This window comes from Gallinula chloropus, assembly GCF_964237585.1.
Source record: "Gallinula chloropus genome assembly, chromosome: 1".
NCBI classification, from domain to species: domain Eukaryota; kingdom Metazoa; phylum Chordata; class Aves; order Gruiformes; family Rallidae; genus Gallinula; species Gallinula chloropus.
In genome coordinates, this window is record NC_140085.1 from 206,959,036 (window position 1) to 206,981,341 (window position 22,306).

The 22,306-nt window shown below is 38.5% G+C and overlaps 1 protein-coding gene across 1 annotated transcript in view; it reads left to right on the plus strand.

Moving 5' to 3' along the window:
- RNF17 (ring finger protein 17) overlaps positions 1 to 22,306 on the plus strand; it is a gene marked incomplete at both ends in the record, with an annotated part of 42,851 nt that overhangs the window by 9,172 nt on the left and 11,373 nt on the right. Inside the window, 17 exons of the mRNA XM_084260170.1 lie at positions 548 to 624; positions 2,296 to 2,579; positions 5,723 to 5,875; positions 6,780 to 6,969; positions 7,407 to 7,572; positions 8,976 to 9,166; positions 10,154 to 10,292; positions 10,765 to 10,918; positions 11,632 to 11,747; positions 13,738 to 13,858; positions 14,549 to 14,666; positions 17,106 to 17,327; positions 18,355 to 18,505; positions 19,450 to 19,568; positions 20,314 to 20,404; positions 21,173 to 21,288; positions 21,600 to 21,892. Of these exons, the coding sequence (XP_084116296.1) occupies positions 548 to 624; positions 2,296 to 2,579; positions 5,723 to 5,875; positions 6,780 to 6,969; positions 7,407 to 7,572; positions 8,976 to 9,166; positions 10,154 to 10,292; positions 10,765 to 10,918; positions 11,632 to 11,747; positions 13,738 to 13,858; positions 14,549 to 14,666; positions 17,106 to 17,327; positions 18,355 to 18,505; positions 19,450 to 19,568; positions 20,314 to 20,404; positions 21,173 to 21,288; positions 21,600 to 21,892 (2,701 nt within the window). The remainder of the gene's footprint in view (positions 1 to 547; positions 625 to 2,295; positions 2,580 to 5,722; positions 5,876 to 6,779; positions 6,970 to 7,406; positions 7,573 to 8,975; positions 9,167 to 10,153; positions 10,293 to 10,764; positions 10,919 to 11,631; positions 11,748 to 13,737; positions 13,859 to 14,548; positions 14,667 to 17,105; positions 17,328 to 18,354; positions 18,506 to 19,449; positions 19,569 to 20,313; positions 20,405 to 21,172; positions 21,289 to 21,599; positions 21,893 to 22,306) is intronic.

Below are 22,306 nucleotides of genomic sequence, written 5' to 3' on the forward strand. Positions count from 1 at the left end.
AATAGCTCCTTCTGTTACCAGCTATTTCATTTGGAGTCTTTGTAGTCCTTGTAGTGAGAAAAATTAGTAACTGGTCTCATTGTTTGTTGAAGTAGTGTGATTTTTAGATGATCATGTTCCGTTCCTCGCATCTAGTTGTAACTACACATGCCAAGAAAGGGTCTTTCTCATCTGACCCAGGAAAGAAGTCTGAAATCCTGTCTCTTTTTTTCTGACTTTTGCCTTCATCTTGTCCAGTATGACTTTCAGGAGTTAGTACCCACCACTGTACTCCTGTAGGTCTGCCTTCTTACTTAGAAGTCACCTTCACTGTAGCTATTCATACAAAGGGAAACTCTGAGGCTTGCTTCTAACATTACAAAATCCCTACCCCTTAGGTCTTAGCAATGTTGAGTATTGGCTATTGACTGTTAAATAGGAAATTCCTAGGTTTTTTCTGCAAAATTAAAAGATGTCATACTCTGGCTTTGTCATGGTGTAGGTAACAGATGCCTGTATAATCTTCTTTTTGTATAATAGAATATAAGACTGTGTTTCTTACTTTCAGATTATTTATAACTTGAAGTTGCCAATTGAGGCTGAGCTCTCAGGAATTAATATTTTGAAGGAAAAAAGATTTCCAAGGTAAATGACTGAAGTGGGAGGCATATTGGGAGGTAAATGGATGTGTTGGTTATCTTAACTACAGAAGCTATTCTTACTATGGTTAAACAGCAGAAATCTAGCTGCTTCACTTGCGTTTTACTGAAAAACTGAATTCATCACTAGCAATGCACAGTAAAGGTCATCTGAGGCAACATGGAGAAAGCACATGCAGTTTGCAGCTATGTAAACAAATGGATATGCATTTAAAAAATTCTTGACAAACTTCTACCACTTCTGAGCTTCCTTTCCACACCTTATAGCTTCCAGGTGGGGTCTCATGAAAGCAGAGCAGAGGGACAGAATCACTTCCCTTGATGTGGATAATCACACTGCTTTTGATGCAGCCCAAGGCATGGGTAGCCTTTTGTGCTGTGAGTGCACGCTGACACCTCATACTGAGCTTTTCTTCAGCCAACACCCTCAAGTACTCCCCAGGGCTCCTCTCAATCCATTCTCCACCCAGCCTGTAGTTGTTTTTGGGGTTACCCTGACCCGTGTGCAGGACCTTGCACTTGGCTTTGTTGTTCATAGAAGTGGAAGAATGAAACTGGAGTAGGTAATGAATCTCTTTTGCACCTCCATGAATATTATGCTGAAAAGTACTGTGCATCTCAAACTCAGTGACTTGGGTATTCATGTCACCTTTTGTAATGTTCCTTCTCTTCTCTTGAGATTCTTCTTGAACACTGATGAGATTACAGCTTTGTTAAAAACTCTGGGCAAGATTGAATGGGAAGCAACAGGGCAGTAAGTATTTTTAAGGATAGGTACAGTAAGTTAACCTGTTTTTTTAATGTTTAAATACTTATTAGAGATTAAGTTGTAAAATAGAAATACCTGCATATGCTTAGGGGTTTCTAAGAGTATAATGAAACAAAGCAAAATGTCAGAATCCGGTATTTCAATCAGCATTCCAATTAATCCAGTTAGTGTTTGAGTTCTGACATCCCAGTTTTTCTTGTGTTTCTCCCAACAATAGTTCACTGTTACTGTCAGTTACCAATTTATTTATTTATTTATTAATTACATGTACTTTTCAGCTTTGGCTGGCATTTAATAATAAAACCATAGAAACATTTAGTTTGGAAAAGGCGTTTAAGATCATTGAGTCTGACCATTAACCTAGCACTGCCAAGTCTACCATAAATTCATGTGGTCCCTAAGCTCCATGTCTACACATCTCAGCACACATAATAGAGAATTTTGTTTTCAGCATACAAAGATAACTTCCTATATTTCCACTCCACAGTCTAAGTGCTGATTGTATCAAATGCCAGAAAAAATTACTTTATACGAACTAGGAAAAAAAATCACTTTTGAAAAATAAAATTTCTTCATTTTATTAATCCCCTTTATTTATTTTTCCCTGCAGTCTTTGACAAAAGACCACCCCTGTGGTCTCTGGTCATTTAAGCAGGGGTAGCTCTGTGCTGACTTATGACCAAGAATATGTGTCACTTCAGTGCCAATCCTTATCAGGTTTCAGAGATCATGTTACTGTTTTCATTGTCTTGGTATTCCAAAACATAACATGGTTTATTTCAACCAGCTCTCACAAGGTGTTTGTAACATAATGTTCTTAATAAACCTTTTGCTTTGACTTGTGTGTTTTTCTGAAAACAAACTGGTTTATATTAATTTTTTTCCAAGTAACTATTACAGTGAAGGTAATGTAGAGCACAACCCAGTCCTTGATGATGCAGAAGAAATGCTGAGCTGTGATACTCAGTCATCTGTGGAGAATATATTTCCAGCACTTACCAGAGCAAGTAAAATAAAGGTTCTTGAAAACAAGCCCTCTGCTCACAAAGTGAAAAATACTGAAGTACAAGAAACAGTTTCTGTGATGTGTCATCAGAGTATTCCTGCTCTACCCACGTCTCCACCTAGCCCTGATGTCATAATAGAGGAAGTATTTGAAGAAGACCTGGAAGGTAAGTCTTTTAATACCTGGTGCTTTCAATGTTCCAATGTCCAGCATTATGTTATTGACGGGTTTTGTGTTCTGTTGTGTGTTCGTAGTTATACTTGGCTAATACTAATTCTTTAATGAAGTCTGGATTTCACTTTATCTTTCTTTGGGATGGTAAAGGATGTGTTTCTGGCAGTTCCTTTAGCCTCCTGAATCTTCTCCCAGGGCATTGTCCTGCATCAACTGGCCATAAGAACTAGGCCCTTCAGCTTGTCAGGATGTTTCCTGTACTCTATCAGAGCGTAGCCAGCAGTTCCAGGAAGTGATCCTTCCTCTCTGTGAGGCTCTTGTGAGACTGAATGTGGAGTACTCTTTCCACTTTTGGACCCTGCAGTACTGAAAGTCACTGTTACACCGGAGTGATTCCAGCAGAAATAACCAAGTTGGTGACTAGGAGGTGCTCAAGGATAGGGCTGAAAGCATTAGAAGCAAGTGGGAACATGGAAATTCCAATTAGATAATAGGGGGGAATAGACAGATGCATCCCACAGTATAACAGATCCTTAACTTCACAGGGTGACATCAGACAGGAACATTTTTGCCTTTGCATTACCCTTACAGTACATCTAAGTACTTCATTGTGTTTGCTCCATTACTACATATACATATGAATACTTTAATAACATAGTTCATTGAACTTCTCTCCTAAAACAATAGAGTCTCCCACAGAATGTCATGCTGATGAACAGAGGAAGCAACTTTTCAAGGAGGAAGCACCTTTTCAATATGAATCTGGTTAGTGGTTTTCCTATCTGGTAAATGGTTTGGCTTACTAAAAGAGACCTAGTCCTCTAAACAGTGATAGAACACACTGGAATTTGTTGTAGAGTTGGACACATGCATTAGCATTCTAGGTGGGATCATGAATGTTCTAAGAAGCAGATTGGAAGATTAGAGATGGATGTATTGGGAAACAAGGAAATTGACTTGAAGTTGGCAGAAGAAGCAGTTGTGGAAATACTGCTGCAAAAAGATTTGCCTTAATCTGGGAAACAATATTAGCAAAGAAAAAAGATTAGGGAAGTGGCTTTTCTTTGTTTGGATTTTTTGGGGGGTTGTTTTGTTTTTTTTAACCTCAGAGTCATGTAAATGCATCCTGCCCTGACAGTTTCACATCCACTAGCTTCTGAATTCACTGACCGCTCTTAATGTGACTTTACAGAGTATGTGGGAATTTGAGTGTTGTAAGTTCATAACAAATCCTGTGGAAATAAGTAGCTAGCTGAGAAATCCTTCGAGTCTATTAGGTTACAAAGGCCCTGTATTAGGTTACAAAGAGTTTGCATGGAGAGAGAAGTGCCTCACATCTGACAGTTGTGTGGTGTTTGAGCCATTGCAGACAGTCGAGCATCGCTCACATATACACTAGAACAAGCTCTTAAGACATTAAATGCTTACAATTACTTGATGTCATTCTTTCTATCAGTTATGTGCTAAAATACCTATTTTGTGCAATGCTAGATCTTTCTGGATTATGGGAAGCATAATTTGAAGTATCATGTAATGAGGTTTGTTTTCTTGCTAGTAGGGTTATTTATGAAGTGAGTATTTGATAAATTTTTCAAGTCCTTTTCAGGCAGCTGTGGTTTGTTAGGATTTTTTGTTTGCATGTAGGTTAAGGAACATTCTTAAACAGCCTAAAGACATCTCTTCTGAATCCATCTAGCTCTAGGGATCCAGAACTGGTCCAGCTCCTGTTACAGTCAAAACCAGTATCAGCCTCCACTGATCTAGTGAAGTGGCTGTTAATACATGCTTTTCCTTGTCTACTTAAAACAAGATAGCTGGCTAATCCCACATTGGAGGTGGTGACCAGGTGTGATCCAAAAGAGTTAGTGTACCTATAGCTAGAATCTTAGGCATACAGACTTCTTACGCTGATACCATCTCTTCCACTGGAAATCACAGAATGACAGGGGCTGTAAGGGGCCTCTGCAGATCCACACCCTCAGCTAGAGCTGGATCACCTAGAGCACATCGCCCAGGATTTCATACAGGGTGGTTTTGAGTATCTTCAGAGATAGAGGCTTCACAGCCTCTCTGGGCAGCCTGTTCCTGTGCCATGACACTCTTAGAGGAAAGAAGTTCCTCCTCATGTTTAGGTGGAACTTCTATATTCAAGTTTATGCCCATTGCCTCTTACGCTGTCACTGGGCACCACTGAAAAAAGACTGACCCAGTCCTCCTGAGACCCACCGCTCAAGTATTTACAAGCATTGATAAGGTTCCCCCCCCCTCAGTGGTCTCTAGGCTAAAAAGTCCCAAGTCCCTCAGCCTGTCTTTGTTCTAGTCCTCTAATGCCCAAGGGTAATCTTGCATCTATTTTGGACACTGAATTTCCTAAAGTTCCGAGCACAGTTTATGTTCAGAATGTTTCAGATGCCAAATTCTTTGTACCAGCTTTAGCCAACGATCAGTTGTAGTTCATAGATGGAGGCAGAGATGGCATCACTCTAGAATGCTGCAAAACTGTCTGTTTGTTGTGCTCTGTGTGGTCACATAGGTGGCATTGGCTCTAGATGGTGCTGTTCAATCTGATGGAAGTTTTTAGGTGTAAAATACTTTCGTAGGAACTGAGTGGCTGTGCTTCTAAAACTTTCTGACCCATCCACCACTTTGGTGAGTAGTATCAGGAAGAGAAGCCTGCATTTTGCATCCCAAATCAAGGGAGGTACCTGCAGTACAAAGAATTTGGATACTTGGTCAGAAGTACTCTTAGGGTCATCTGTTGGCAAGCTTTAGGCTGATCCTTGATCTTCATAAGTTACCCCTGAATATGTGAAGTGCATAGCATATCTGTTCTTAGAGGTCGGGGACTTAATCTTTCTTAATTTGCTTTCTAGAAGCTTCCCATTTCTCTGTTAAATGGAGGGAATACAAAATCTGAATTCAGGCAACTACTTTGGAGGCAGCCTTTTCTTTTGCAGGTAGCTCAAACAGAGCAGAAACACTCAGAAAGCAAACATGGTAATTAGAAACAAGTGTGAAAGTGTGAGCAGGCTTGTGAGATTAAAAGCTATTTGAGGGAATGTTAATTGTGATTAATGTTGGTGTCACTTGGAGGCTGTTAAATAATCTGTTTGCTGTTTTACTCTGGCTCAACAGAACTAGTGTTTGTAAGCCATGTTATAAATCCAGGCCACTTCTATATTCGGAGATACTCCCAGAAGAAAGAAGCTGTGGTTCTGGAGAAGAAACTGCAAAACTTCTGTTGTAATAAGAGCTCATATCTCTTGCCTTCAGATGTTTTGGAACTAGGTAAATTATTAATTTCCAAAGGTCTATATTAGTTTAAATACTGTCTTGCAGTATGTCTTCCTTATTATACTAATCTTTTTTTTTCTTACCTCCTTCCTCCCCCACCCTTACATAGCAAAGCATTCCATGTATGTTCTGGAATGTACAGTTAATGCTTTTTGGGAAATACTGTACATGTTTGGTAAAGTAGACTTTTATGAAAGCATAAACATGAAAATGGTAGAAGTAAACTAGAGTTCTTCTCAACCTCTGCAAATTGAGTGCTTAGAGTAACCAGCAGTTGAAACACCTGGCTGTAAGTTTAATGTTTTCCAGCATTAGGTGGCAATTGATAACTGACAGTTCTTTATCAGTATGGTGATTTCAGTGACTAACCTAGTTCTTCCTAGTTCTTCAGCAAATCAGCTTTCTCTCATACAAGCAACATTCCATTCAGGTGGACATAAGATTTTTTTTTTTTTATTAAATCACTAACTGGATGAAGCCATCCTGGAAGTAAAAATGAAATACAATAATACATTATTAAATCACTAAAATTATTTTCTAGCCCACATTTTGACAATATTACGCGCTTCTAGAAGGTGTTTAGTAAACTAAAAAGTATGTAAGAGCCCTCAAATTCAGTGGGCTTTTTTGGCAGTTTACCAACTTGTGTAGAAAGTTTGCCAGAAATTACTCCTTAATGCAACCCAATACCTCCTAGCCTTATAGACACTGTGTAAATGAATGTGGGGAGAAACTTTGGGTGGCTGTCAAGAAGAGGTTTTTCATGTCTCTGTGTCCTTATTTTAGCAGTAGTGGAAGGTAGGCAACAGTGGAATATCATGCAGAACTTTAATAATACTTCCAGTGTCAAATAGCTGCAGAACTGAATTTATTCCTTTGGTTTTTTCCTTCCATATAGGTGCTAGAACTTTGATTAAGCGTAAAGAAACTGGAATGTGGTGCCGTGGAACTATCACTAAACTAATTCCCCTAAGAAGTAAAAATGAGAGGAAGCTGTGTATTCCAACAAGATACCAAGTTTGTGATATCGCACTGCTGGAAGCATTCCTTACTGATTTTGGTTGCTCTGTAGTTCTAACTTGCTCAGGGTATGTTTACTGAGAGAGGTTTTTGTCTACAATTGTTGTCTTTGGCTGTTTTAACTCAAGAGGATCTCTGCTGAGAAACAAGTCCTCCATCAGCTTCACACAAGCAGATAACCAGATACCCAAGTGACACTAATGGTCTGTACACAAGTATTTCCCCAGGCAAAGTGGCAGTGTGTGTAGTGCACAGATGTACAAGCCTTCACACATCCAAATGTTTACCTTAGACTTGCATTGCAAAAGAGAACATGCAATTCCTCAATGTTTAACAAGAAAAAGAAACTAATTTCATTGAGGCTTTATGGGTTTTTTTCAGTGATATGATATTATGCCAATTGTTGCAATAATTATTTTAAGTCTTCGGTTTTGGGGTTATTTTGAGGGGTTTTTTGTTTTCTTTCCTTTAAAGACAGTACTGCTCTTATTCCCATTGACAACAGGTATGTTCCCACTGAAGGGCCTCAGCCTGCTGTTCAGGAAACCATTGAGTCCGATGACATTTCTTCATTTCTAAGGAAGCCTGATCAGCACATTGAGGCAGAGCTTGCAGCTGTTCCTCCTTTAGCAGTACAGTGTTCATTGAAGGATGTTGTTCCCAAAAGTGCAGTAAGTAAAAGCTATTTACACAATTTCAGGATTTTTTTTTCTTTCTAAGAAGTGTATTAAAGAACTTAAATACTTAATTTACAATGATCTTAGTCCAGTATGAACAGAAGGAAACATGCAGGCAATATTTTACTTTATTTTTTCATTTTTGTAAGAAGATGGTTTGCATTGCCTTCATTGGAAAGGAGATGAGTTTATAGCAGTCTGGCTTAAAAAGCATCAGTTTACAAATATGTATTTGAGGCTTAAATCTCATTACTCTTCCTCTAGACTTGTTCTTGTATGAAATTTTAAAACTAATTGCAGAGCTGATATTCTGACATTCTTGTTTCATGTCTGTCTTGTAACTTTATGCAAGTTGTAACTTTCAAAAAACATCCAAGCAGAGAAGAAATGGCTTCAGAATTTTTAAGAGAATATTTTGGGGGATTGTCCTTGGTTAATTTATTTTTTTTGCCGCATACTGAAAATTTTCAATTGGTCTCTTTCACTATAATAACGAACTTTTAGCCTTTACTCCATCACACAAAGGGAATATTGGAAAAAAAAATATAGCATTTTCTTCAGTATTTACTTGTATTAGGCTTGCTTTATTTTTGCCATATTCCCATGGGAATGAGCCATGTCCAATGCAGCTATGCATTCTTTTACGGTATAACTGCTACTTGGATTTGGTTGTTTGGGTTTTTTTACCAGTATGATGTTGCGTGAAGTAGCTTCAAATAGGAAAGATCTGGAACAGTTTCCACAGGTGTGGGTAAAATGCTTTCCTTCTATACGCTTGCTTCTGCTTCCCACCTCACCACCTCCACACACACCCCCCCCCCCCCCCCCCCCCCCCAAAAAAAACCCCATAAATTTACAGTATCAAATGTGAAATGCTTTAACTTGATCCAAGATAAACAAATTCAAACATGCATTTTTGAGAGAGATAAAATGTTAATAAGGATGCTGTGGAGGGGAGGAATGTGTGTGAATTGACCAAACTATCTTGTACATTTGAATAAAGACACAAGAAGATAAGAATAAACTTGCAATTAATTGGGAGAGCATAAATGTAAGTCATGAGATGAAACAGGGTATGATAATACTGGTTTATCTATCAGAATAATCAGAGGGCATGAAATCTTGAATCTTTAAAAGAAATGTGGTGGAAACTGCAGTATTTCAATCTGAGCTGTGTACGGTTAAAGCACTTAGAAATCCATCATAGAAGAATACTGTTCAGTGCTGTCCTGACTATGGAATAGACTGTCTAACAGTGTGTTCTGTATTTTTTTTGTTCAGGTGTGTCTGCGCTCCATTCCTTGTTTTGATTTTATTTTCTTTTCAATGCTACTTGTATTTTTGGTCTTAACATTCCCCGACATCTCCAGTAACTTTTTTTCTTCTCCCTGACACAGAGTAAAGTCTGGGAAGAAGAAGCAAAGACAAAATTTTTAGGAATGGTAAATAATAAAGTTGTTTTAATGATGGTATTCGGAGAAGAGGATGGTGTTCTCATTGTGGATTTAAAAAAACCTCCATTTAATAAAATAAGCAGTAACATGCCAGACTCTCTCAAGGATGCATTAGTTCTTTTAGACTTGGCAAGGTATGTGTTTTCCTTTTATTTTATGCTGTTAGGCCACAAATGATAATAGCATAAAATTTGTAAAGTAGTTTACCAAGCAGGTTGTTTTTTGCAGTGTTTGATACATTAAGGTGTGTTGTATTAATCTTCAGTAATATCTTGATGTTCCTTTTTCATTCTCAGTATCAAGCGATGTGGCATAGTAAGGGCTTTATTTAAATATGAATTTTAGTGTAGAAAATTGTAGGATTTTCATTTCTGTGCAAGTTTCAATAACAAGGGGGTGAAAGGAGAAGCCCTTAGTGTCTACCACAGACCAAAAAAATTTACAGAAATCAGCCTTGTTTCTGTTTGATTTGGCTGGTAGGTGGTGACAGGCTGGTCAGCACATCTGAACCAGCCTCGTGACATGATGCATCTAGAACAGGGAATAGGAGAAACAGGGACAGGGCATGAGGAGGAGCGTGATACTTGATTTAGGATAGAGAATTGTTTTGGAGGGACCAGTGGAAGAGGCAGGAGATGGAGAACAACAGGAGGGTTTTGGTGTTTGGATGCAGGGGTATGACATGGAAATCCATAGGAAATAGAAGTTCCTTTCGCTGCACTCTGAGATGGGCCCTCTGGTGAGAACAGTGGGAGATAATTTTTACTGCATCTGTGTTAATGAAGTAACTGACGTTTCTCATAAGTGAGAAAAAAGGGGTTGTCAATGTAGGTGATTCTAATCTCTTTTTTTAACAATTTAAATGTAAGCTACTGCATCTTTTGAGAAGCAAGCTGCCCTATGGAATTCTCATATGTTACATTTGAGGTGGTAGAAGCACCTCAAAAGGTGACTGCTTGCACCAACTGAAAGCAGGAAAGTTCAAGCTATTCATACAAACGTGAATCAAGAACATGAATGAATTTTTTTATGGAAAGCTTGACATCTGAATATAAAGGAGTTCCTTCACAGTTCATGTTGACAGAATGAATGTATTTAAAATTCCATTTTGTTCACTTTAGGTTCAAATCACAGCTTCCCAGTCAGGCAGAAAACAATACCGTCCTGCGGTACAGTCCACCTAAGATCCCACAAGAAAAAGAAGATGTCTCTGTTGTAGTTTGTCACATTAATAGTCCAAGTGATTTCTATCTCCAGTTGGTAAGTTTAGAAATAAGGTCTATTTAAAAAAAGTTGAACAAATATTTTAATGTTGAGCTACTTGTAGTTCACGTTATATAATGTACCAAATTAATTGCCATTAATGTTCTTCTCTTGCTACTAGTTTCAGGATTCCCAGAACTAATAGATATTTTTACAAATGTAAATTAATTTTGGGAAATCTCAAAGTTGCAAAGTTAACAGTGTTTTAGTCAGTTTTGTTTTATGGTTAATTCCTATGTGGGTAGGTATTGTTTTACTGTTAGAGATGTTTGAACAGGGCAATATTCAACAATTGTTCAGTTCTAATTAATTTTACATATTCATAACCACTGTTTAAGTTGGGAAGAGGAGGGAAAGACTAGGAAGTACACTACTAGAAAAAATATCCCTTAAAAGAGGAAAAAAATGCCTAACACACACAAGAAAAGCCCCCAAACATCTGGTATGTATGTACCTTTTGTTACTTTAGAAGGACAGGCTGGATTCTTCAGCACTTCCAAGGAAAATTCAGGAGGCATATGAACACAAGTATAGAAGAAACTTGGAAGTTGTCTGCCCAGTTGAAGGCCAGGCCTGTGTTGCAAAACATGAAGATGGGAATTGGTATAGAGCACAGATAATAGGTGAAGTATTGATTCTTTCACTGTAATGCTTGGTTGCAAAATCAGTCATATGCTGCTTAATATGGTAATAGTAATAAACAGCCATTGTTTTTACTGGGCATTCTTACACTAACAGGTTCATAAAGTCAGTAGTACTAATTCATGTTGTGTTCCTTTGCTGTCAGTGGACTATTTAATACATTTTAATTATTTTTTTATAAAGAGAAGCTGTATACTTGATTTTCTATATATTATGGATTTATATAATTATTTTTACTAGTGTTTCACTTACGATTACAATTTGAACTACGGATTTATTTGTCTATATATACCTTTGGGTGTAATTAGTCTGGCTTAATAGTTCACCATAGCAGTTGCAAAGGGGGTGGATGGTGTGCACTTGTGCTCACCTCTGTGTTGCTGTATATATCCCTACTGTATGGGCAGTGTAGCATGCCTGTGTGCTTACATCTTGTCTACTTGGCATAACTTAAATGTGCCAGTGTCTCATAAACAGATGAGGTAGAAGGGGACAAAGTTGCTAATTGTCATGGCAGGAGCCTGAAAGAGCTGGCTGGGTCTTAAAGAACACAGATTTTGAATTTGTTTAGAGAACACTTGAAAACGTGGTATTCTGTGATTATATGGTGTGAATGTGGATTTTGCTCTTCAATTCTGGTGCTTTAACCTCTATCAATCACTTTTGTTTTAATAACTTCTTGTTTTTCTTGAAGGGCTGCCAAGTCACCAAGAAGTTACAGTAAAATATGTTGACTTTGGTAATGTTGCTAACTTAACTCTTAAAAACATACACAAAGTAAAAAAGGAGCTTCTGAACTATCCAGAAAAGGTAAATTAGTACTTGCCTGGTTTAAATAATCAGTAAAATCTCAGTGGATGGAAGGGGAAGAGAGGGTTGCTAGCATTCTGAAGTAAATAAATGTTAAGCAAGTTACTTTTCACATGGGTTTATGATGTGACTTACCTAGTATGCTTTTAGTGAGGAAGGAAATGGCAGGGTATTTCCATCAAATAGAAAACGCACATGACTAGAAAATAATTCTTCAGCTATTTATTCAGTACTTCTGGTTGCCAACCATAATTCTGATAAATTTAAAACCTTCATATGTTGATACAGTTTTTTTTTTTTATACCAGTTGTAGGCACCAGAAGTAGTGATGGTTATAACTAAGTTTGGCCAGCATCTTTTACTGAAAATACAGTTTAATTGTTTATATTTGTGCAGAAGCTTCTATGGACAGTTTCATGCTCAAATAACTGAGCTTGTTTTGACAGCAAGGGAGAGGAAGCAATCTGAAAATGGCAAAAGGTTCTTGCAGTGGTGATGCGTTAATCTCAGATCTGAGTGGCTAATGAACAAGGGTGGTGGATTTTTGATGTGTGTTATCCCATCGTTATCCCATCATTATCCCTCAGGAAAACCTGTGACAAGTTTGTCAGCTCTTGAGCTTGTACTGCTGGGCTTCCTCTCCTTGAACATAAAGGAGAAGGGGCTAAAGAATCACAAATGCAGATGGGTGTATGATTGCTAGAGAATGGTCTAAAGAACCTGAAACCTGTCAGTTTCTCTCAAATTTCAGCACGCTTATGCTATACATAGGTTATGGTGGAAATGCTCTGGCACGGTGTTTCCTGTTAGTTTTAATGCAAGTAATAGATCAGCACACTTGAGTCTGCTTTTTTGTTGCTATGACTTCAAATATGTTCTATTAAAAGAATTACTTTTTAAGGATTTAAAATTCTTGGAAACATGAACAAACACAAGATTGCAAAAGCAAGCATGCAGGAGGTAAGAGTATCAGCAGTGAGGCTGCTTGTGCAGCTCTAGCCTGTTGCAGTACAAGCCTTGGTAATTCTTTACATGTGATCACATTGCATTGCCTCAAATGTAAGTTGCTTGAAGGCATTTGAATCAGGCTGTTATAAGAGAAGTCAGACTTTTTTCAGCCCATTAATACAGTTTGCAGCCATTTTAATGAACCAGGATAGTGCATAAATACTGGCCAAGACTGGAATGAGCAGTGCTTAATGTAGTGTTGATTTTGTTATCCACAACCCTTTCTTTTAATGGTTCTTTAACCTGTCAGTCTGTCTCATTTTCGTATTCCTGACTGTATACTAAGAATGTCTGCTTAAAATATTCTCATTTCTATTGTCTTTATTTCCTTTCTCCTCCTTTCCCTCACCTGTGTTACTCATCTCTATTTCAGTGCAGCAAGCAGGAGGAAAAAATAATAAGTGTTAATTTAAAATTGAGCCATGGTGTAGCTACCAAATCTTGCAGTACAGATGCTAAACAAAAACTTCTCTGATCAAAGTACTCCATATCCTCTCAGTCCATGTTTAATGTCTCCTAATTAATACCTTTCAAAAATCTGCCAGGAGTTTTCTGACATAGATACTGTGCTGCCTTTGTGTTTAGTCCTTCAGACTTCTGCAGTGCTATAGTCACGTTAATCTCAGATGCTTTGAGTGTGGGTTATTACACTGTAAGCAAAACAGGATGAGGGCATTCTTTTATCACCTCTCTGCAGAAATCTTTCCTGATCTCTGCAGCCAGTTCTATGCCTAACTGCAGAAGGCATCAGGGAGAAGTAAACTCTTTCTATTTCAGTGAGAATTTATCTGAACCTGAGGTTCAGTGCTCAGCAGCCAGTGGGAAGGAGGGATCATCTTAAATCAGATAGTAGCAATGTGGAATCATAAACCAAGGTCACACTGTCTTGTCCTGCATGAGCATGAAGCAAAGGCTGTGACTTGGCTGTAATGAGATGGTCTTGTTTTGTGATGATAGATAGGTAATTTGAGTTATTCTTCAGGCAATCGCATGCAGGCTGGCTTGTATTGAGCCTTATAAAGGGGCAAAGGAGTGGAACAGAGAAGCCAAGGAAAGGTTTAAAGAAATGACTGAAGATAAACTTATGCTGTGTTCAGTGGTTGGTAAGTCATCAGAAATTTATTCATTCATATTTAAATGTTACAAAATTAACTCATGTAAAAACACCTCTTTCATATTTTAAAGAGTATTCATTTGAAATGCTTATGTTAATACTTGAAATACCTAAACATGAACTAATTGGAGCAGATGTAACAGATACAGCTTCTGACAGAAGCTCTGTTTATGTCTTTTCCAACATACCATAGCAGCATTAAGTGATACAAATATCCTGGTTTATTAAGACTGGCTTGTTTCCAGAAGCACTAGTTATCCTTGACTGTCTTCACTTCCTGAGGTGTGGTAGCTTAGAGTGTGGTTGCTGCTAGGCTGAAACATTAAAAAAACCAAAAAGAATTTTTGGTAAACACATACATGCCTTAGTAGGATTTTGCTCCATATCATTTATTCTTAATACACAGCTATTTATTTTCAACACTGGTGGAGTAGTGGTTTGGAATCCAGCTAAGAAAATGCAATTTACGTGTAGCAATCCCTTTCCTTGTACAATTATATTTTGTAATTGCTGGCAAGTTAATTCTGCAGAGCTGCAGATTGCTGATGTCCAGAATCAATTATTTTATAAGTCAAATGTAACTTTACCAAATGTTACCTCTTCATACCATTTGGTGTGTCTCCAAAACTATAGTCATTATGCTGTCATTGACTGGCGCTAATTCTGTTTATGTTCACAGAAATTTTAGATGGTAACATCTTATCTGTTGAACTCTTTGACTCCTTCACTGTTCATGGAAGAAGCTGTAGTATTAACTCCCAGCTGGTTAAAGAAGACCTAGCATCCTACATACATGGGTAAATACACTGTGCATAACTTTGAAGTGTTAAGAAATACTGGATTTCTGTAACAACATTACTGGCCTTAGTATGTGACCTCCAGTGGCTGGAATTTACCACAACCATGATAAATTCATTATAAATCACATTCATCAACTGGCTTAAGTTACAGAGTGTAACTCTGCAGTTTGTCACAGCTGACTTTTCAAACTAAATCTTAACTAACATAATAGATCGCAGTGGATTCAAAAGTTGGAGTTCATGTTTGCATCATGCTTGTAATGTATGATTAGGTGCTAGATCTTTCCAAACTGGTTATCATGAAGATTTCCACTCCCTTGTAAGGCAAAAAATACAACTTCTGTGTGTTAAATCTGCACCTAAAGTTAGTCATCTCTTTGGAAGGTCCGGTGTTAGAAAACTGTCACTCAGATAACCTGCTGCAAGCGACAGAAGAGTTGGGAAGCCTGCTGGGGAAGATAGGGCTGATGAGGGGGATAACACCGTTGCATTATTTTGTTTGTTGGCTTTTTAAAAAGACAAGTCACAAGTTTTGTGAATGAAAATCAGTAATTATTCTTTTGTTCCTAGTTTTCAAACACTGATGAAAGGGCCAGCAGTTACTCAGGCTCACTGTCTCTTTTTGTCAGTGACATATACAAGAAACCAGTTCTTGTGCATTAACAGTTGGTTTTTTCAAGCTTCAGTGTCTTAACATCTCTAGTTGGCATAATTCACAAACTTGTGCTAAGCAGAGCTCAAAATACATACCAGCCAACTCTTGATTGCTGTTGGGCTTTATTTTATCTAGTTCGCACAACTTGAGTCAAGGTATTACCATGACTGTACTCATTTAGTTATGTACTTGGGGAAAGTACTAGCACCAGTTTTGTTGTGTTTGTATCCTCAGGGAGTGCTGGAAAGGTAAATGTTTAAATAATGCTAATAGTGTTAATTTCTGAAAGGAATATTTACATATAGTGATAGAGGAATGTTGAGCTTTCACTTTGAGGCAACATTGCTTTCCAGAAGCATGATATTAGTAATTTCACAGAATAACAAGGTTGGAAGAGACCGTTGAAGATCAAGTCCAACCATTCCCACCCAAAGCTAAACCATATCCCTAAGTACCTCATCTACCCTTTTTTTGAACGCATCCAGGGAAGGTGACTCAACCACCTCCCTGGGCAGCCTGTTCAACTGACAACTCTTTCAGTAAATTTTTTTTTTTCTAATGTCCAGTCTAACCCTGCCCTGGCACAGCTTCATGCCATTTCCCCTTGTCCTATCTCCTGTCACATGGCTGAAGAGACCATCGCCTCCATCTCTACAACCTCCCTTCAGGTAGTTGTAGGTGGTGATAAGGTCTCCCTTCAGCCTCCTCTTCTCCAGGCTAAACAGCCCCAGCTCCCTTAGCCGTTCCTCATATGATTTGCCCTCCAGCCCCTTCATCAGCCTGGTTGCCCTTCTCTGCACTTGCTCCAGGACCTCAATGTCCTTCTTATGGTGGGGAGCCCAGAACTGGACACAGTACTCGAGGTGTGGCCTCACCAATGCCGAGTACAGGGGCACAATCACCTCCCCAGACCTACTGGCCACACGGCTTTTGATACAAGCCAGGATGCCATTGGCTTTCTTGGCCACCTGGGCACACTGCTGGCTCATGCTCAGCTTGCAGTCAGCCAACACCCCCAGGTCCTTTTCTGCCTGACAGCTCTCCAGCCAGTCTCCCCCAAGCCTGTAGCGCTGCATGGGGTTGTTATGTGCCATGTTCAGCACTCTGCACTTGGCCTCATTAAACTTCATCCCATTGGTCTCAGCCCATCGGTCCAGTCTGTTCAGATCCCTCTGAAGAGCCTCCCTACCCTCAGGCAGATCAACACTTCCTCCCAGTTTAGTGTCATCTGCAAACTTACTGAGGGAGCATTCAATCCCTTCATCGAGGTCACTGATAAAGATGTTGAGTAAGATCTGGACTGAGCCCTGGGGGACACCACTCGTGACCGGCCTCCAGCTGGATTTGCTTCCATTCACCACCACCCTTTGGGCTTGTCCATCCAGCCAGTTTTTAACCCAGTTGAGGGTCCACTTGTCAAGGCCAGTGACAGCCAGTTTAAGTTCTTTTAAGACAGATACGAACATTAGTGTGCAGCAGACCATTTGTGTCAGGCTTGCTTTTCTCCTCGCAGCCTGTATGTGTAGTGTTTCAGCTGACAGTGGAAAGTGCAAGGATACCTTCTGAAGGAGAACAAAAATGTTACTATCATGAGCATTTCAGAAGTAGCATTTAGAAATGCTTTTGGCTTTTGTTGGGATTTTTCCTGCTTTTCTAAGTTATTCTTTAGTCACTCTTCATGTTGAATGATGCTAGACATGTTGAAATCTGGTTATTGAGCTCTTTTTCACTTTAAAATGTGTTTTAAACTTTCCATTGTAATTATTTTATGCTCTTCACAGATATGCTGAAAGTACTGCTGTGTGGCCTAATGAAATATGGGATGTTCCTCTAGAAGAAATTTCCGAACCCTCAGAAGCTTTAAATCCTGCAGACATGGAACCTGTGGATGAAGTAGACTATAGATCACTTTCTAAGAAAGAACTACAAGCAAGGATTAGTCATGTTGTGTCCCCTAGTAAAATTTTTGTACGATGGCTGTCATCAGAAACTATACTGAAAAGGTACTAAAACTCAAAGAATTTTTCTCAAGCATTCTTAGGACAAACTGATTAAGTATAGTTAGAGCAAACTCTGATTAGGGTTGTATTTGTCACTGAGTACTCTTTTTGAATGCTTTTGCTTTGTTGAGGAAAGTACAGAAACAGAAGACAGATGGGCACTAGGCTGTGGTTTATTACATATTGTGATCTCAGATTAAGTTTGTGATAACTCCTATTTCAGTTCATGTTTCAAGTAGTAAGTATTGGGGGTGTGGTAAATGCAAAACTATCTAGAAAGGATCTTTCTGTTCCCTCTTTTCTCCTCCCCATTCCTTCATTAGAAATCTTGTTAAATAATACCGGTATCCTAAGTCATAGAAGTTCAATTGAGTTATTTTTTTCAGATGATTCTAATATGCAGTTAGGCAGGCTTGAAGGCAGTTTCTAGACACAGTTTCAGTCTTCCTTTCGTTGATACTTAGGTAACATTTCGGTAATAGGGCCTGTTGTTTGAAGACAGTTAAACAGAAAAGTCATTGCTTAGTGCAAGTTGCTTTTCTTCTGCCATTTCTCCTTTCTTTCATCTTTTTACATTCTTGCAAGTAGCTACCAAGAGTATGACTGAAGTAGTCTTGACACCACGTAGTACACTCTCAAGCTGAGTTCTGGTTCTGGCCAGGACAGATTAAATTTCCCTAAACTGCCAGCATAGGTGAGCAGAGTTGCCTGGCCAGAACCAGGACAAGCTGTTAAGAGGGAAATAGCGCATCTTTCTAATAGTGCTTTGCAGAAGGGTCAGGATCACTCAATTCGTTCCATTCTTTAAGAAAACATAATAGTTTTACAGATTTTTAATCAGGTAGCATGTGTTTTGAAGCTCTATTTCGTGTATTTCTAACATATCACAAAGAAAATCTACTATACTGTGTGTCTGTTGAACAGTTACTAAAACTTCTCTGTATGCTAGTTACACAGTGAATGACTAAAATAAGCCCCTTACTCACGGTATAAAACTTTACCACTGGAAAGGTGTTTATTTGAATGCTAGTTTACAGGAGAAGATGGCTGCCAACTACAGAGAAACCCAGCCCCAGAGTGTGAAGTGGGAAAGTGGTATGCGTTGTGCTGTTCATGTACTTGATTTGAAACAATGGCAAAGAGGTCAAATAAGCAGGATTGTCTCTGAAACAAGTGTAGAGGTAAGCCTATTAATCGTAACAGGATTCATCCTTCTAGGTTTGTAAGCATTCATTGATTAAAATAATGACAAATATTTGCTGCTTGCTTTTGTGTTAATATATTCTCATTCCGCCTTTTGCTTTCATCGAGAGTTATAAGCTACATTATACATCACTGCAAAAGAAAATTATGGTCTGGTCAAAGCTCAGATGCCGTTAGCAGTGAACCTGATAGCTGAGGAGGGCTCATGAGGTTGACTTTGTGTAAATTTACACTACATTTTGCAACACAGAGCTGTTCTAAACATGCTTTTGTTGCGCTCACTGGAAAAGAATACAGGGCATTTGTGAGTAGACAACTACTTAAGCGTAAGAGTGTCTTTTTAATCGTACAAATAATCCAGGACTGACTGGATTAACACTGGTGTTCTCAACTGTCATCTGATTATGAATCAGATCATAGGCTGGTTTGGGCTGGAAGGGACCTTGAAGGTGCAGGCACTCCTTGTGGGACACCCCTCAACAGGAGCAGAAGTGGGACTTCCTATACTTCTCTTTTGCATCATCTGCTTTCTAAGGCTAAGAGCCCTGGAATAGCTATCTAACCACGTCAAAATAAAAAACAAGGAGTGGAGAGGAGCTGTTTCAGTGTTTCTAGGTTTACAAATTTAAATATACTGACATAACTGAAGAACAGGAAAAGAAATTGTCTTACTCAAGCAACAGCCTTTGTAAACTTGTTTGACCCCCTTTGAGCACACTTACGTGTTTTGTCCTCTTGGAACGCTGTGGTAGCCATTTGTGTTGTGTGTTGCAGTACTGCAGTGCAAAGACCCTTGGTTGAATCCTGGTTATGTTAGTTTGAATTGTATTTAGTTATTCAGGCACACTTTGAGTTACTGTTTGTTACAGATAACACTGATAGAGGTTTTTTAATGTTTCAATGTGTTTTTTCTTTGTAACAGGTAATACTTTATGATTCTGGAGCTGAGAAAGTAGTGGATATCAGCTGTTTAAGAAAACTTGAGGAAAATATGAAGACAGTGAAGGCATTAGCAATAGAATGTTCCTTGGCAGATATAAGGTAGCCTTTCCCTTAGAAATTTAACAATGACATAAGTTAATGTTTTCCTGTTGTTAGCACTGGTTATCTGAGATTTGGATGTAGTTTTCTTTTAGAGTAAAGAAGTAGGATGACAGCTGTGATTTGTTTTATAACACATTTTGGGGAGGGGGGTCTAAGAGTTACACTACAGACCAATAAAGCAGCAACTTTGCTACAGAAAGAAAGAATGTTTCTATGAAAAAATATATTATGCAGATGATAGAAGTTTTTCTTATTTTACGGAATACTTTTTTACATGGCTCAGAACTTGAGTTTAATCAAATCTTGTTAAAATGTATGGTAGTTTGTCTTTTCTAGACTGTATAAAAGAGAGAACTGGGGTATTCCTCCATACATTTGTTTGCATGTCTCAACTGTGAAGAAAAAATTACGACACTTGTAATACTTGTTCCCTTAATAAATACAGAAAGCCTAATTTACAGATAAAATAGGGATTTTCCTTTGTTAAGTCAGGTTTCATACTTCAAAATGATAAGGATCATGAGTTCCAGAAGTTCTAGGGTTATATTTTTGAATTCATCCTGTCATACACATCCAGAGACAAACAACTGTTTACTGCTGACTGTAATGCAGGATGTCTTTTTTTCCTGACCATTCAGGCACTTTAAAAAAGAAATACCAAAATTTCAGTGAAGGCTTGTGGTTAAGCTCAGGAGATGACAATTTCTTTTGTACTAAAGGAGATTACAATTTGTTCTGTTAGACCAACAGGTGGAAGCACACAGTGGACAGCAACAGTTTGTGAGTGTTTATCCTACTACCTAACCGGAGCGCAAGTAAAAATAATCATACAGGTCTGTAATGAAAACTGCCAGTATTTGTAAAATTTCTGTCAGGTTGTCTGTTAATTTAGCTTTTTGCAAATAGCTTCAAAATGCCCTTAGTGGAACTCACTGAGATTGCTGTTTGCTGTAGGGAAAAAGGTGATTTTTCTTTTTCCTGCATTACGGTTACTGCTGGAGCATTAGAGCACTTTGGCTGCCCTGTGTGGTAAGTACAGAGTCTGAGGTATATTTAGTTACTGAAGAGTAATATGTACATCTTTGGGATTACTGGATGCTGACAACTTTTGTGGGTGGATGCTCATGTTCTTGATGAGAATTTTCAATGACTATATTATTTTTCAAGGCTCAGAAACTGAAAGGACGAGTGTGATGCTGTATGAACTTAGTTAGTAATTGATTTCTTCCACTAGTAACTACAAGTTTTGATCTGTTTAGTGTTTGTGGGCACCTGCCAGTGAGTTTTTGCAATGTGTCTGGAAACAAAAGCACTGATGAACAAAGTTATGAGTGAGTTTCAAGCCCCTGCTGGAGAGAAACAAGTGTGTGGCAGTTTACTCTAAAACAGCTAAGGGAAGAAGCAAGATTTCATTCAGTTACTCTTTTTAATGTCATGTTTAGAACGCTTGGTAAAATTATGGGAACTGTGACATAGATTAAATAAACTTTGTGTCTCCTGATAGGTTGTTCAGTGATGTCAGTTCCAGTAAAATGAACTATAGGCCTGTAGTCCAGAGGAAATGCCTATTGTAATATGTTGTCCAACTCTCGTTTTTTCAGGACAGTGATGTGGCTTGTGCATTGCCTGTGAAAATTCTTTGCAAAGATGAAACAGGACAATTGATGGATATTTCAGAACACCTCGTTAAGAAGGGTTTGGTTTTTAGGAACAGAAGGTTTGGATGCTTTTATATTCTTTCAGACTCTATATTCACACTGTGATAAGCTAATAAGTAAACTAAAAATTTGGATTGAGTTTTATAGCATATGTAGCCACATTACTCCATCTTTACAGAACTTATCTGAGTACAAACATTATCAATTGTATCCATTGCATATTTCTGTTCTTTAAGCTGGTAGATGAGATGTTTGACAGTATTTTAACAAGCATTTGCTGTCTCTGTGTTTGATTTCTTGCTTCTATTATTTTGTTCTTTTACACTTTCCAAGTTGTTTATCAGTCAATATGTTTGATTGCATCTGCTAGAACTGATACAGCTGGTGAGGCTTGCTCAGTCTCCAAGGAACATCCAAAAGTACATTTACACCAAGAGGACACACAACTGGATGATTGCCATTCCAAAACTGCATGTGTGAGAGACAGCACTCCTCCAGAGGAAAAAAGCATCACTGTTTCCAAGGGTGCATCGAAGTCACTGCTTGCTTCAGGAACTGGTGACATATATAAATGCCCCGTTATACCTGAAGCCAAAATTTTTCAAGCTGTAGTAAGTTCTGTTGGACATGATGGAACTATCTATATAATACCAAAATCATTTGGTAAGATTACACTGAAGAATATACGTTAATGTCTATGAATCTGAAGTCTTTGATATGTCAAAATACAGCTGATCTGTGTGTTAGTGTGCGTGTTCTGTATCGGAACACCGTTCTAGAAGATTCCTGTTGGGGAGGATTGCAGCTGGGAACTCTTGGGGCCTTTGGTGTAGGGGGAAGAGGGGTGCATGGCCATACACCCCTTTCTCCACAGCAGTGGGGAGAGGTCCTGCAGCTTCTCAGTGAACAAAACAAAATCCCCAGGAGGTGTCACTGTATCCTTAAACTACCAAAATCAGCTCTCCTGTCCTTTATGCTCCCAAGAAATCAAAAACCCCAAGCGCTTGGACTGGCAGGTTACTTGCCTTTCCTCTCTAAGTAGTATGAGTAAAGCCACAAGTGCTTTATAGTGTTGAG